Source organism: Thunnus thynnus, chromosome 2, assembly GCF_963924715.1.
Source record: "Thunnus thynnus chromosome 2, fThuThy2.1, whole genome shotgun sequence".
In the NCBI taxonomy this organism is placed as follows: Eukaryota; Metazoa; Chordata; class Actinopteri; order Scombriformes; family Scombridae; genus Thunnus; species Thunnus thynnus.
In genome coordinates, this window is record NC_089518.1 from 30708923 (window position 1) to 30724212 (window position 15290).

The window sequence follows — 15290 nt, forward strand, 5'->3', positions numbered from 1 at the left end:
AGATAAATAATTTATATACAAATATATGATCAACTTATAAAATATGATACATTTTAATAGATTAAACTACTTATATTGATTAGTTAAAATTGTAATATTACACTCTGAAATATTCTGCACAAACAAACTAAAATACAAAAATAACAGTGTTTAGAATATATTTTGACATATGGCCCCTCTACAACACAGGGCCACAACTTTAATGAATAATACAGGTAATTACGTGTATTTGATAATTCACTTTCCTTTGTAAAAATTACAATTCAAATTATCAAAAGTCAAGTGACAGGAGTCAGGACAGTTGTCTATTTTCCCAGGTAGGTAATGCAACCTTGTTTACATCATGCTGTTACAAATTTCCATTTATGTGTGGGGTTCATTCAGAATTATTTTATGAGCCTTCTTGGAAATGGTAAATGTTGACACTGTGGCATGCTATTACTGACATTAGAAACCAGTGGTGGAAAGTAACTAAGTACATTCACTCAAGTCCTGTACTGACAATACAGTACAAACAGTACAATTTTGAGGTACTTCTACTTGAGTATTTTCATTTGATGCTACTTTATACCTCCACTCCATTACATTTCAGAGGGAAATATTGTACTTTCTACTCCACTACATTTATTTGACAGCTTTTATTACTTTCCAGATCAAGATTTGACACAATGGATAATATAACAAGCTTTTAAAATACAACACATTGTTAAAGATGAAACCAGTGGTTTCCAACCTTTTTGGCTTGTGACGTCTTACAAAAAGCAGTATGTCGTCGGGGTCATATTTCACATGTCTATGAGTTGTTAACAGCTCCACCAAATAGTGATTTTTCCCTTTAAACTTCTCACACGGTTTCATTTCAATAAATGTTCAAATGATCTAATATTTCACCAAAAAATCAAAGATTAGAAAAAAAGTCCAAAAACTGAAAACAGATTTGTGCATCAAAACTTTGATTTTTCTTCTTTCCTCTCCCATTAATTATCTCACGACCCCTCAGATTTATGTAGTGACCCTTGGGAGGGGCCGACCCCTAGGTTGGGAACCACTTGACTAAACTAGCTAACTGTATATAAAGTAGTTGAAACTAGCTCCACCTCCAGCAGCTACAACAGTAACATGCTGCTTACACATTGATGCTTCAGCATTAATAATATAATGATGTCATATATAATAATATATCAGTCAGAGGGACCAAACCACTACTTTTACTGTAATACCTTTACTACATTTTACTGCTTATGTACTTTTACTTAAGTAGGATTTTTCATGCAGGAGTTTTACTTGTAATGGAGTATTTTTACATTGTTGTATGGGTACTCTTACTTCCATAAAGGTAAATTAAGTATTTCTTCCTCCACTGTTGGAAACAATAATAATTTACGTTTTGCTCTACAGCCTCTGTAAAACAAACAGACCGCAGATGTCGCTATAGACTCTCCTCGCTGCTCACAATGTAAACATCAGCTGTTTCAATCAGCCTCAGCTAGCTGAGCTGCTATGCTATCAAACAGGTTGTTTAGCCTGAATCATCCAACACGTTGCTGGTGTAATTAAACGCAGAACCGCTGTAACAGGCAATATGACAACACACGAGAGTCCGAGTGAACCTGCGGAGATGTGACTGCAAATAGGAAAACCTGAAGATGGAAAAGGTAGTTCACGAAAGTATCATAACGGTTGTATTTTAGCTAGCTTGCTAGTAGTGCTAATGCAGCGTTAGCCCGGACGTAGCTCACTTCAAGTAACTTTAACGGTTACAAACGGTTGAAAACAATACGTTGAAATGCTGTTTTAACCGCAACAACAAGCCGTTAGATATAACCGTTAAGTTTTGACGAGTTACCCCGAAAGTTAATGATTGTGTAGCCAGCTGTTAATTTATTGCTAACTTTAATCATTTGATCGTCAGCGTTACTTGAATCACACGTTGAGCTCGACACATTTTTGTGTGCGTGTGTAAAACGTGGATAAAGTGATCAGATAGTAGCCTATTGAACAGATCGTGGTGACACATGTCGTAAGTTGAACTGCGGATCAATAATGTGAATGTCAAAGGTCATCCGCTGTGTCTGTTTTACTCCATTTATTTTCTCAACTCTTTCATTGCATTTGAGTGTCTTTTTTATATTGTCTTGTGTTTCTTTTACATTTTGTCTTAATTTATGTTTTTTTTATATAAAGCGCTTTGAATTGCCTTGTTGTTGAAATGTACTGTACAAATAAACCTGCCTTGCTGTGCAGTCTTTTGACCATAAACACCAGAGGAGGCAGAGAAATGAGCCTGCCGAGCCACACACAGCCTCATCATCACCTCTGATGTTACCCAATCCATATGCGACAGACCGGAGTTCAAGAGGGTAGGAAGATATTCACAGACATTATCTTTTATCTTGGTCAAATCACTCGATCACTTGACCTGATGGCCTCTGAGCCACAAGTTTCAATTATTCAGCCTCTTATTTGTGTCAATTTCTGAACTTTGCAAAGGAGTCGGTCAGGTCTGAGCCCAAAGCCGAATCCATCAAATATCAATGGAGTGCCAGCAGGAAAAGGTGGAGATGTGCCAAGAAGTCATGGCTACAGCAGCAGCCGTCGTGCTGCCAGAGACACCAGTAGTGATCTCCAACAGAGAGACAAGTCCATACGGGACCAACAAGCAAAAGTTGGTTTCATGTTTTTTTGTACTAGGCAACTAGATAAAACAAATGTTCTACATGAAACTCACTTCAGTGATTTTCATCCATCTCCACAGACATCAAAAAACAACGACTCTCTTGCTCAAGGCAGAACAACGGGCAAGAGCTCAATGGATGTACAGAAAAGAGGTACTTAAAAACAAATGGCAACCAAATGGAGAGTTATTTTTCTTGAATGATGATCCCTGAAACACAACTTTGTCGTTGAAATGAGTCAAAGTAGATATCTTTCAACTTTACAGTCTTTTTAGTGCCAAAGTCTCTCTTTTTGTTACCATACTTCCACCTCAGCTCAAAAGGGAAACACAAAGAGGGAATTTGATGCTAAAAAGACTGTAAATGTGGCAGATATCCACTTGATACGACTAACTAAGCTTCAGATAAACTTTTAAATGCACACACACAGATTTTTTGTGTGCATTAAAATTTCGAACCCGTTCTTTTAATTTGATTTCCCTCACTTTTTTTACTCTGAAAGTAAATACTAGTGCTCTGACATTTACATGTAATCGATCCACAGGTTTCAGAGGCGCCAGATCTGCCACGAACTCTGCAGGGAGGACTAAACCAGCACAGACAGACTTGGTCCCATTTGAAGTGAAGATGGCAGATTTCCCAGAGTTGGCTGGTGTCTCGTTGGGTAGAGCAGGCCCTCCGCTTGTTCAGAAAGAGTGCTGGGGGCCAAATCCTCCATCTGTGAGCCCTCAGACTCAGAAATCGGTATCTCCCTGGAAGGTGAGTTTACAGAAATATCAGATGTGATATTATGTATAAATTTGCAGTGAATGCTCACTAACACAGAGTTGAACTCATGAATTTGGTGTTACCGTAACTTTCTGTGGTATAGACTGGTAGGAGAGGATCTCCAACACAGCCTGACCCCCAACAAAGTGCCACTGATGCTAAGCCAGACTCCTCTGCTGTCCCACCAGGTAGGTTGAAAATTCAGTTTTTCACTGAAGTAAATAAGGCAAAACAAATATTTTAAATATCGACCATCTGAATTTTTATGTGAACAGGTCAGCCTGTGGTGACTTCCTGGGCTAATGTCGCCTCTCAGCCTCCGAAGAAACCTGTCACTAAGGAGACGACAAACAGCGGCAACCACATGCAGGTTAGTAGATATGTGTGATTTAGACTCTCTAGATAACAGCTGGACTTAAAAGAATAGTTAGAAAATCATATCTGGAAAGACTCAACATCACTGATTTTACAGCTTGACTACAACTGCATATTATTTCAGTCTCAAGTCCCTTTCACATGTGCAGTCTATCCCTGAAATGTTCAGGAACATTTCCTGCATGGGGTCATGTGTGAATGGGAGCCGGGATTGATATGAGGGGAAATCTGTACCGCAAATTTCCCACCTCAAGACCCCAGTAACATTTCAGGGAAAATGCTGGTATGGCTGTGTTGTGAATGAAAGCAGTAATATTACAGGGACAAGCACATAAAGGGTTACATCTATCTGACAAAAGACGCTTTTACATGGAGCGAGCGAACCAATCACTAGACTCCGCTGATGACTTATTTGAATCCTTGACTTGTTTACGGTTGCCTCGCCAATGCGCTTGCGGGTAATTTGTCTTGCAAAGTTGTTGAATATTAAGTACATTACAAGAACATTCGCACCAGACAAAAACAGCTCCTCACCTGCCGTGTTCCTGAAAATAAGAGACGTCTTCTGCCGCATACATCCAGCCTTGCGCCATCTTCTTCTTCTTCTGCTGAGTTTTATGGCGTGTTGCATTATAGCCATCTGCTGGACTGTCCCTTGCACCGTCTGTTCCGGCATTGCCATGACATGTGTGAAAAGGCGCAAAAACGGAAATGTTCCTGAATGTAGTTGCACGTGTGAATAGTGAAAATCACTAGTGGTGCCTGAAAGATTATCCCAGTAATTTACTGGGAACTATGTGTGAGAGAGGCTTTAGATACAGATGCACTATGCTCTTATTTCCTTCATTAACCATCTCAAAGGTGAAATCTGTAACCTTTTGTGCATGCTGTCAACTTTTCGAGCAGTAAGAGGTACCTGAAATTATGTTCAAACTAAAGCAAGATGGGAGATTTTATATGAATCAGCCATTACAAAAACAAAAATGTAAACAAAACATACCAAAATATGCTAACTGGTGCACTAAAAAGCTCATTTGCTTGTGCTGTTGATTTATATGGATGAAAATATAAACACAGTGAGCCGATTTACACCTTACATTAATATTCAGTCTGTAACTGAATATTCCATCTCAGTAAGGACAAGCGCATGCTATTTCAAGGTGTAAATGCATTCGACAAGTATTATGATTGGAATGTGACCGGATTGGCCAGACCACATCTGGAGGTGCGATCAGATCTCAGCCCTACATACAGCGTGACTGCATTCATTAAGAAAAAGATCCACCCAGCAAATTGAAAGGTCAACTAACACACCTTCTTCCTGCTACCTTAAGCAAGTCTGACAAAAGCTACAAGCAGGAGCAGTAGACTATAAGTCTTCCATTACAAATCAAATTTTTGCCGTTGACCTTGACCGAGGTAGAATCAAGAACGCTTATTAATACCAGAGTCTGCATGAAACACGTTGCTGTGACTTTACAGGCTGAACAGACATTAATTAGTATCGCACAGTTACCTGACAAGTTGATCAAGTATCGAGTACAGAGGCTTTTGCTAACCAGTGTGAAACAACTTGATCGTATTTGGAGTCGTCCCTGTTTTTAATAAACTTATTATTAATTGTGACACCTCTGCTGGTCTAATACCCAAATGGGGACGAGTGATTTCAGTCTTAAACTTGAGCACACGTCAAGGCAATCTATGACAACTGTTAATGGTGACCTGCCTTTTTTGTATAAAGTGTGTAAAGTGAAGGCAGACAGTCATCAGGGCCACACCAGGGTTATAATCAGACTTGAAATCATGTAATGTGTTCCTTGCTGTACTTGTTACTTGTTAATATGTGGTGATTTGGTCTACTAAAACTAGGCAATAAAATGTAGTTGTCTGGCAAAACTTGTAAATTATTTTCTGTTCCTCTATTTTACGTCATGTCAGACAGAGGACATGGCTGCACAACAGGAAGAGGGAGCCTCAGGGAAGAAGAAACGTAAGAAAAAGAAGAAGAAAGCTAAAGGTGCTGGTGAAGATGTGGAAGCTGAGTCAGAAGAGCCAGCAGTTTATCAGGAGCCTCCAAAGTTTGAGGTAAAAACCTTGTGTTTTCGGTATTTCCACTCAAGCCAAAGACTAAATCCAGTTCTAAACATGGTTTTTAGTTAAATAAATTAAGTTTATATTTACAAAAAAGGTGCTGGATGGAAAGTTTTTGTTATTTTCTTGTCTAGGATGAAGAGGAGTTCCCAGGCTTGTCTCTTGCTTCGACTGGGACTGCAAAGCTATGCAATGAGGTACACAAAAATTGTTTTATTCTTCCAGATGTTTTAACATATACATTATCCTTTTTTGTTTGTTTAAGAATCTGCATAGGATGTCACTTAAATAAGTTAATGAGTATTTTGCAAAACCTGTGTTTATATATATATATATATATATATATATATATATATTTTTTTTTTTTTTTTTTTAGGAAAACCAAAGAGAAGGGGTTCAGCCTCAGTTTGCTGATCAGAACAAGGAAAAGACACCAGCAGCAAAAACTCCCACAGAGACGGCTAAAAAAGGACAGGTTTGTATTTTCCTCTTAAATTTAAATGGACTGACTTTTGATATTATCCTGGAGAAAACAACATACATTGAGCCTGGTAGGTCATAATTACAGTACATAACAAAACTGAGTACACCCCAGGTCCCCTGGTCCACTAAAATGTGAAGTAATTACAAATCATGTCCATTTAATACAATTTTATTTGTTTTCCGACAAAACCCAAGAAGAATTAATCCGATTTATGAAAAAATTGCATTCATAGAGCCATCTATAAATGTCATCTCCCCTACACCTTTTGCACTCATGCAGCCCCATATTAGCACACTCCCACCTCCATGTTTCAAGGTTGGTACTATGCAGTCTCTGTGGTAGTCCTGGCCAGTTCCACGCTAAACATGCTGGACCCCATCTGATCCAAACTAATTTATTTTGTTTTCATCTGACCAAAGAATTTGCAGCCAGTATTCATCAGGATTTGTTTCATGTTCTTTGGCAAAGTTTAATCTTGCAGTTTTGTGCCGTTTTGTGAGCAATGGTTTTCTTCTTGGATGTCGTCCGTAGAGGTTTATTTCGAATGTCCCTCACACTGTCTGAACAGTCACTGAAACACCAGTTTCCACAGATAATGCTTATGTCAAGTCAGAAGCATTTGCCTGTGTGTTTCTCAATGCAAGGTTGCGTAAATACCGAATTGCCCATGCCGTCATTTTTCGAGGACGGCCTCTGCACCTTCTGTTATTAGTAGTATGGGTCTTGCTGTAAGTATAAATAAGATCAAATGCCCTACAATTCACCCTAAATATACTTCAACCATTGCAAGGTGATATAATGTTGAATAATTTTAGTGATATTGCAAAGGGGTTTACTCAGTTTTGTTATGTACTGTATGTACCCTTGATCATGGTCACCTGCTTTCTAGAAAGCTGAGAAGATCTCGGGAAAGAAGAGTAAGGTTCCTGTTCAGCTGGACATCGGAAACATGTTGGCCGTCCTTGAAAAGAAGCAGCAATCTCAGAAAGCCAAGCAGGACGCCAAGCAAGTCATCTCAGGTGGGTGACAGTCGGCATCTTGAACATACTGAACATTAGCCTTCTCTGTATTTATAAGTACTATTTTTTTATTCATAGGTATATTTTGGATTACTAGTTTGGATCCAGTCATGGTCCAATATTCAACTTACACAAGTGAATGAGTGCTGCAGTACAGCAGCATCAGTCACGTGACGTCTCCGCGGAGCAGCAGCCAGTTGTTTATAAGTGCTGGTGCATTTGAGACTATTTGTAGAAATTGAACCGTCCATAAAGCCTATGCTGGATCTCTGCCGTTTAGCAGGTGATGCTGTAGAGCTGTTTGAGGTGCTGTCCTCCAAAGGCCTAATGTTTCCAGTGGCCGGCACTTAGCTTATTGCTCCAACATTTTCTGTTTTAGAAGGTGACCAGTAGCTGTGTGAGGAACTCTCTGACTTGTGTCTGCTAACGGACATGATTTCTCTCACTTCCAGTCCACCCTTGGCCAGTTTCTGGATGGTAGTGCTCCTGATGCTGTGGTTTGTGTAAATCACTGATGTGCCTGCCCCTTTAGATACATGTGTGAGCATGGAACCCAGGTAATTGACACCCATTGGCTCCAAAGAGTACCACAGTTCCCCTAACTTTTCTCCTCTCTTTGGATGGAAGTAAAAAGGTTTAGTCTCTTAAGGAATTTTTGATAGGTACTTTTCAAATGATGAACGGGGCACAATTCACTGGATCTTCAAACATAGCCCCTCCTTTGCTTTGATGGCCCCTTTCATGATGTTTTTTTGTGGGGGGGTTTTGTATCCTCGTTGAAGGTGAGTGTCACATATTTGGTGCCTTAAGGTAAAACAGGTATCATTAGACAAGTTTGACCATGGTTCTTCAGAACACCTATTATTATTTTGTTATTATTACGCTATTATGCAAGACTTAACAAGTCTTTTAGCCTCTTTGATGTCGCTCTTTAATTAACCCACCTGTTGAATCTCGTTTCATTGTGAAAGATTGTGGTGTAGGTTTCCTCAGACCCTCCTATCCTCTCCTCCCAAAGTGTAGCTGGATTTTGAACCACACTTTGTTTACCAGGCCCTGTGGTGTGTATGGGTTTATTGCCTCTGAGTTCCTCAATATTATCAGGTCCTCATTGGTGATCACGGGATGATAATCAGTTTTGTTATGGCCTGCTCTCCTGAGGAACTTTATGAGTCCACTAAAGACATTATTTGATGTAGTGAACTCATTGTCTTGCATGGTACACTGTGCCTGACTAAGAGGAGAGTCATTAATAAAACAGTTAATGCCAGCTCTCATCCCAACGTTGCTACTAATGGAGTAGCACTGACCCTTGTTATTTCTAATTGAACCATAAAATTTGCAGAGAATCCATCTTTTGTAAGAGTTGCAAAATCCACAGCTTGCTTAGTGTTTTTCAGATAGTTGACCAGGACATATTGGCTTCGTTCCCCGACTTCTCTAATTGATTGAGCTCTTCATTTGACAACGCCACATATCTCTTGTTTTTTGGTTTTGTGTTCTTCTCATCCTCTTCCAACCATTCATCAAAACAAAGTCCGCCATATAAATCAAAATTAACTGCAAAACCATCCATTTTGTATCAATATTGTAGGATACTGGTTTTTGCTTTTTAGCTCTGGCAGTTACAATATTGCCATAGAAATAGCGGAGTAATATTTTTAGTGATGAGGCATTTTTCATTTGAGCACAGCTAGGTGTGCTGTCATGCTGATTTGAGCACGTTCTAAATGTCTAGTTGACCAATCAGATTGCTTGGGCAGAACTACTTGTTATATAATGATCCACATTTGCCGGTGCACGGTATCAAAGCCAGGTCTAGAATAAATGTTTTGCTCTCTCTTTCTTTATAGTTGGTGGAGGACTGCCCGTTGTCCATATGCAACCATCAGTCCAGAAGAAGCCACCATGGCAGCAGGATAAAATTGCTCACAATCCCCTGGACTCCACCAGCCCTTTGGTGAAGAAAGGCAAGCAGAGAGAGGTGCCCAAAGCCAAGAAACCCACCCCTCTCAAGAAGGTAAGTTCACTTACTCACTCTGGAACAAATATAGATGTATGACATTTGTGAGTAATATATGTCAGCAGTACAGGCTCGTCATTAGTAGCTCATTTCTGCTTGATCCTCAGGTCATTTTGAAAGAAAGGGAGGAGAGGAAACAGAGACGTTTGCTGGAGGAGAGAGGCCTGCTGCCTGAAGATGAGTCCAAACCTGCAAATGATGCCATAGAAGAAGAGCAGTGTGGCGCAAATCTCACAGGTCAGAGTCAGTGTGTGAAACAATAGAAAAAAATGTTGTTTAAAGTAATCAACAACAATAAATAGCTGAAGAAAACCTTTAATTTTGGCGAATATTTGATCTGTATTGTGTGCTCCTGAAACCTCAGATGAGGATGTCAGTCCTGTAGCGGGAGATGATGACCTGCCAGAATTAAATGACACAGACCAGATGGTGACAGAGGGTGATGGAGAGTCCAACAAAGACGAGACCGTAGAGGAACAATCCACCTCAGCTATGCCATGCTCCACTGTAGAGGAACAAACCACCTCAGCTGTGCCATGCGCCACTGTAGAGGAACAAACCACCTCAGCTGTGCCATGCGCCACTGTGGAGGAACAAACCACCTCAGCTGTGCCATGCTCCACCAATCGACCCAAAATCCACAGCAGAAAGTTCAGAGAGTAAGATTCTTTGGTGGCTTTGTGTCCATTGTGTGTGGATAAGAAACAGGAAAACATTTAATGTCACAGGATTGAGTCAGTTTTTGTCACTTTTTTTTAAAATTTTAAATATATATTATTGTACATGTCAGCTATTGCAGCCAGATGCTGAGCAAAGACGTGGATGAGTGTGTGACGGCTCTGCTAAAGGAGCTGGTTCGTTTCCAGGACCGCCTCTACCAGAAGGACCCCATGAAGGCCCGCATGAAGAGACGGCTTGTGATGGGCCTTCGAGAGGTCCTTAAGCACCTCAAACTCAGGAAGGTCAAGTGCGTCATCATCTCACCTAACTGTGAGCGCATCCAGTCCAAAGGTACAGAGTCCCTGTGAAAGCTCATGGTGTCGCATTTTCTGGACATAAAAAGATTTAGGCTACTTAATATGTACATAGTCATAACATCCCTGAGAGCTTCATGTAGCAGCTGGAGCACATGATGCATTAAAAAATGTGATACTGATGTCAAAACGTGTTGTCTTTTGCAGGAGGCCTGGATGAGGCTCTTCACACCATCATCGACACTTGTCGCGAACAGGGGGTGCCATTCGTCTTCGCTCTCTCACGGAAAGCTTTGGGTCGCTGCGTCAACAAGGCGGTGCCTGTCAGCCTGGTGGGCATCTTCAACTATGATGGCGCACAGGTCAGCTTTATGTTGAACAGTAGTACGCACTAACAGAGAATAAGACAGTTCTTTTAATAATGTTTTTATCAGTAGAAGATAATTTTAGTATTTCAAACAGGCTGAAAACTTTATCCCTCCTCCCTGCAGGACTACTATCATAAGATGATTGAGTTGTCGTCTGAGGCCAGGAAAGCCTACGAGGTGATGGTGTCAAGCCTGGAGCAGACCAACCAATCGGATGCAGAGCAGGCAGCAAACATTGAGATAAACGAACTGAGCCTGTCAGAAGAGCCTGATCCCAACACCACACAGCAAGAGGAACCAGAATACAGTAAGTTATTGCTCTGCTCTTTCTGTCTAAAAGGTAAAACCATGTGAAATTTCATGACTTCTACAATTAAATCCACTTTAGTTGTGAAGGGTAGATGTTGATGAATAAAAACAAACTTATAGGGAACAATTTGAAAGTGAAATACTAATCAAATATTTTCTTTATTTCTTCTTCCAGTAAAAATATGGAAGAAAATGTTGGAGAAGGAATGCAACCATACGTTTTTGAACTTTGAGAAGCAGCTGAGCTCTATGCACTTGGACAGTGAATGTTATGAAAACACTGATGAAGATGAGAACAGTTGACAGTGGCGATGCCTTTTTTTTTTCGTGCCTCAATGAACCCACTCATGCTGATCACCAGCTTAGAAGAAACTAGGATGGGCTGGATCCCACATGAGGACCAGAGCGTCACGAGGTCGCTCTGCTGAGATGGTTTTCAACCCAGAGGGCCTGGACGCAGTCGGATAATATGTTGAATGTTAAAAAAAAAAAAGAACTGTGTTGCTAATTTTTTCAATGAATCATGATTTTCTTAATCTTACTCTGCAGATTTTCTTTGAAAAGCTAAATTAAGATATTTTTGTGTGTAAGATAATCGAGCAGAGATGTGTATTTTTAAGAGCGCATGGACAGCCTATAAACTGGAAAGCTTTACCGTTGACTTAATAGGACCAAACCAGTCACTTGAAGAGATCCCGCAATATGAATTTTCAATCATGATATCTGTGAACATGCCTGGAGGACGTCTAGGAGGCACTGAATGTGCACAGAGTATCGACCGGATATTCAGGAGTTGGAGATTATTGGTTTTGATTTGACACTGTGGAAACCACTGTAGATTTCTTCAGCCTCTCTTTTAGGTTTTTTTTTCTTTCTCGTGAATTATGTTAAGTTTAAACGTGTTTTTCTGGCATTTGAGAAATGACAGGAAATAAAGAGAAAGAGGAGGGATGACATTCAACAGTGGAACACGAACTGGTGGATGTTGCAGGTACATGTTCAGCGTCTAATAGGGGCAAAAAATTACAACCACTAAGATTTTGAGCTTGTGAAATGATGGTTGTGTTTCATCCTTTTATAAACCTGCTGGGATGAAACACAAGTTTGTGGTTGTTCCTACAGTATGTTACGCTGGAGTTACATGTGCACGTTAACACCCTGCTTTTAGCTCTAACTTCAGTCTCACACAGTGCTGCTGAATTTCACGGTTTTCTGCTTTGAATCTATATTCAGATATTATCAAGAATACTTGTTCTTTCTTATCATGTAACCCTAACACTGATATAAGTTGTGCACACATTTTATTTACACATTCTTAGTTTTTTCCTACAAGTATATATTTACACAGGTTTACAAGGGCGATAAGCAACCACATGAAATTATTTCTGAGTATTGCTTCACAAGCTCAAAATCTTGCTGACTTTTGAGTGTAAATCATTAAAACACCAGGATCCCTGCAGGTTCAGTTTAGAGTTTAAAAATTAAGCTATGCCCTTTCTTTGCATATGAAATGAAATCCTTGTTTTCACAAGTTGAAACTTAAAAAAAAAAAATCCTGATTGCACTAAATTGTAGAACCTGAGTGTTTGATTTGTGCTCAACTGCCAAAGTACTACACACTGTATGTAGTTCTAGAGAAAAAGCAGAATAATGTTAAGAAACATTACCTGGGGTTAACCTGACCTGGTTTTCTGTTCATACGAAGATGAGAAACGAGCAGTGGATTAACATAATGATAGATCTTAAAACAGATTACAGAAATATTACAAGCAAATTGACAATCACATGTTAAATAAGCAATAAATGATGAAATGTTAAATGGGCAAAATTAGTTCACACAAATAAAAATCAGATTTCAGACAACAGATTAAGATTGTAAGGGAGATAATACTTCTAATTATGAACTAAAGTGATCATTTTCAAGGAGACTTGCTAATATAAACATTTCATGTATGTGGGATGGAGGTGTAATGTCTCTGATGTGCTGAGGAATGTTATTGGAAATCAAAGTACGTGCTGATAAAAAGGATCTTTGTGAATCTTGCTGTCATTGGAAATCTTGCTGAATTACGTTTTGGTACAATTTTACAGGGTGGAGAAAGAGTAAATTGATTATACAGTATAAAAGTATTTTTCTATGGTAGACATTTTGTCATGTTACAACACGAATAGCACAAGTGTAACTGATAATATGAATTATGGCCGCTGGTAATGTTATTCCAGGATCCGGATGTTTGGGCTTTTAAATGGAACTGAGTCATCATTAATGTTATTGGTTACAACTGTGGTTTTCTTGCTTTGATGAGTCAAATATCCTTAAATAATAAAGGTCTGTACACAGTCTTCAGGTTCATATGAATCTAAAAGCAAAATAAAGCAAAATCAGCTTTTTTTTTTTCACTCTCTGTTTCTCTGTCTATGAAATATAAAGCTACAGCCAGCAGCCGGTTAGCTTATCTTGTCACAAAGACTAGAAACTGAGGGAAAGGGGAAGGTGGTAACAGTCTTCCCACATGACTCCCCAGCAGAAAACAAGTAAGAGTACTCTACTGTGAAGTGGTGAAATATGATCTGTGGTAACTAGTGAGAAAATAGGAATTTAGAACCACAAGAAGAAACAAAGGAAGTAAGATATGGCTTGATATTGTAAAAAATATTTTCAAAGCCAAATATTTTATGAATCCTTGAATATAAACTATATGTAAGATTATGTAGTATGGACAAGGAAATAAATGATACATAAATGTTCAGATGGTTCAGTTGTGGCACATTTAAGAGTTAAAATGAGGAATTTTTTTGAATTGATTATCTGTCTTTTGCATAAAGAACACAAATGCAGTGTTTACTTAAAGGGAATACTATGCAGGATTTTCTTAAAAAGTAATGTATAGACTCATACATAAGTAATCCCTCTCAGTCATCACTTATGACCCATTAGAAGTGTGTGACGGTGTATTTATCCACAGAGACTCTGCCCTCTGCCTGTAGTTTCTTATTATTTTGCTGTGTTCTGGACGTTTCTGGGTGTCAACCTTTGGGCAGTGGGTGTGTAGCCCCCCATCAATAACAGCGCACAGGGTGTGAGGTCAGGAATCGTAGCGTAGCAACCAGGTTACATCGTTATCTCCGTCTCTATCCTCTGCTCCACTCTGCTCTCTGTCTCTGTGTCATGGATGTATAAGGAGCTGCAGGTCTGTGTGTCCTGCTGAGCCACACACACACAGAGCAGAGAGGCCACAGTGGACAAGATGAAGCTCTGCGTTCACACCAAATCCAGCAATGCAGCCTTTAGCTTTAGAATGTAAGCATCATGAAACAATCGGAAAATAAGATTTTATTTCTCTGATTCACAGCTTTGTTCTCACCAACGCTGCTCGCTCTCTTCATTCACTCTCTAGCTTGCTCGACCATCACTGCTCTCTCTCTCGTGCTTGCTTGGGAGGAGGGGCCAACTTTGAATGCTGTGTGTATACAAATAGCAACTGACAAATTCTGCATAGTATACCTTTAAATTTGAGTGATAGTATAGAGGAAGAGTAGTGGTCCAAGTATGCTTCCCTGAGGCACCCCAAACACAACAAAACACAACCAAATATAAATACAACCCCTCAGATCTGTTCAATTGTGAACTGATCCTTTAAATAATTAACATTTGTCAACAGATATGACAGTAAACAATTTAATTTTGATCTGAATAAAAGTATCTTGAGAAATATTTTCATTATATCTGAAACGTACAATTTACTTGGAACATTTTGTTTATTTGGGTTGAGGAAAAAAAATAAACATCTTCCATTTAAACAACAGTTAACACATCCAAAAGATGTATGTATGTTTCTTCAAGCTCTATGGCACTGGCATCCATAACCTGAGGCAAAAAAAAGCCCCAAAAAACAAATCCTGGGTTTAAACTGCACTACACAAAGTGCCTTTTAAGACCAGACAGTGTTTAAAATGGACTAAACAGAAAACACATTTTAAAATGTTATTATCTTTGTTTCTATGAAACAAATAGAAAAAACAAAATCATTAGATGTCACCTGTGTTAATGACACCAATTTGAATTCTCTTACTACTGCCATCCTCAAATGAATATTTAAAAAGGATTTACTTTGAAATCCTTTATATAATGTGATGTAAAGTAGCCTGTGTAGACTTTACATGTGAAATGATTCATTCCAAAATGATTTCTACTCTCAAAGTA

At 39.2% G+C, this 15290-nt stretch overlaps 1 protein-coding gene across 3 annotated transcripts; it reads left to right on the forward strand.

Annotated features, from left to right (window-relative positions):
- Positions 1-1425: 1425 nt before the first annotated feature.
- LOC137200910 (selenocysteine insertion sequence-binding protein 2-like) lies at positions 1426-13486 on the forward strand. Of its 3 annotated transcripts, none has more exons than XM_067615628.1 (18): positions 1426-1655; positions 2245-2360; positions 2491-2665; positions 2756-2828; positions 3220-3434; positions 3547-3631; positions 3719-3813; positions 5757-5903; positions 6044-6106; positions 6286-6384; positions 7283-7412; positions 9266-9432; positions 9543-9672; positions 9800-10094; positions 10226-10446; positions 10617-10771; positions 10901-11084; positions 11262-13486. In XM_067615628.1, the coding sequence occupies exons 1-18, from the start codon at positions 1647-1649 to the stop codon at positions 11387-11389; spliced, it is 2487 nt and encodes an 828-aa protein (XP_067471729.1). In that variant the 5' UTR covers positions 1426-1646; the 3' UTR covers positions 11390-13486. The 3 variants fall into 3 exon arrangements, with proteins under 3 accessions (XP_067471729.1, XP_067471738.1, XP_067471746.1); XM_067615637.1 differs by lacking the exon at positions 1426-1655 and adding an exon at positions 1739-2020; XM_067615645.1 differs by lacking the exon at positions 1426-1655 and having other exon boundaries at positions 2246-2360; positions 2491-2669.
- Positions 13487-15290: the final 1804 nt, after the last annotated feature.

Coding starts and splice junctions, on each gene's coding strand:
- LOC137200910 (XM_067615628.1), top strand. Junction 6,385..7,282: donor AGACGGCTAAAAAAGGACAG/GTTTGTATTTTC, acceptor CCTGCTTTCTAG/AAAGCTGAGAAGATCTCGGG. Junction 7,413..9,265: donor CGCCAAGCAAGTCATCTCAG/GTGGGTGACAGT, acceptor CTTTCTTTATAG/TTGGTGGAGGACTGCCCGTT.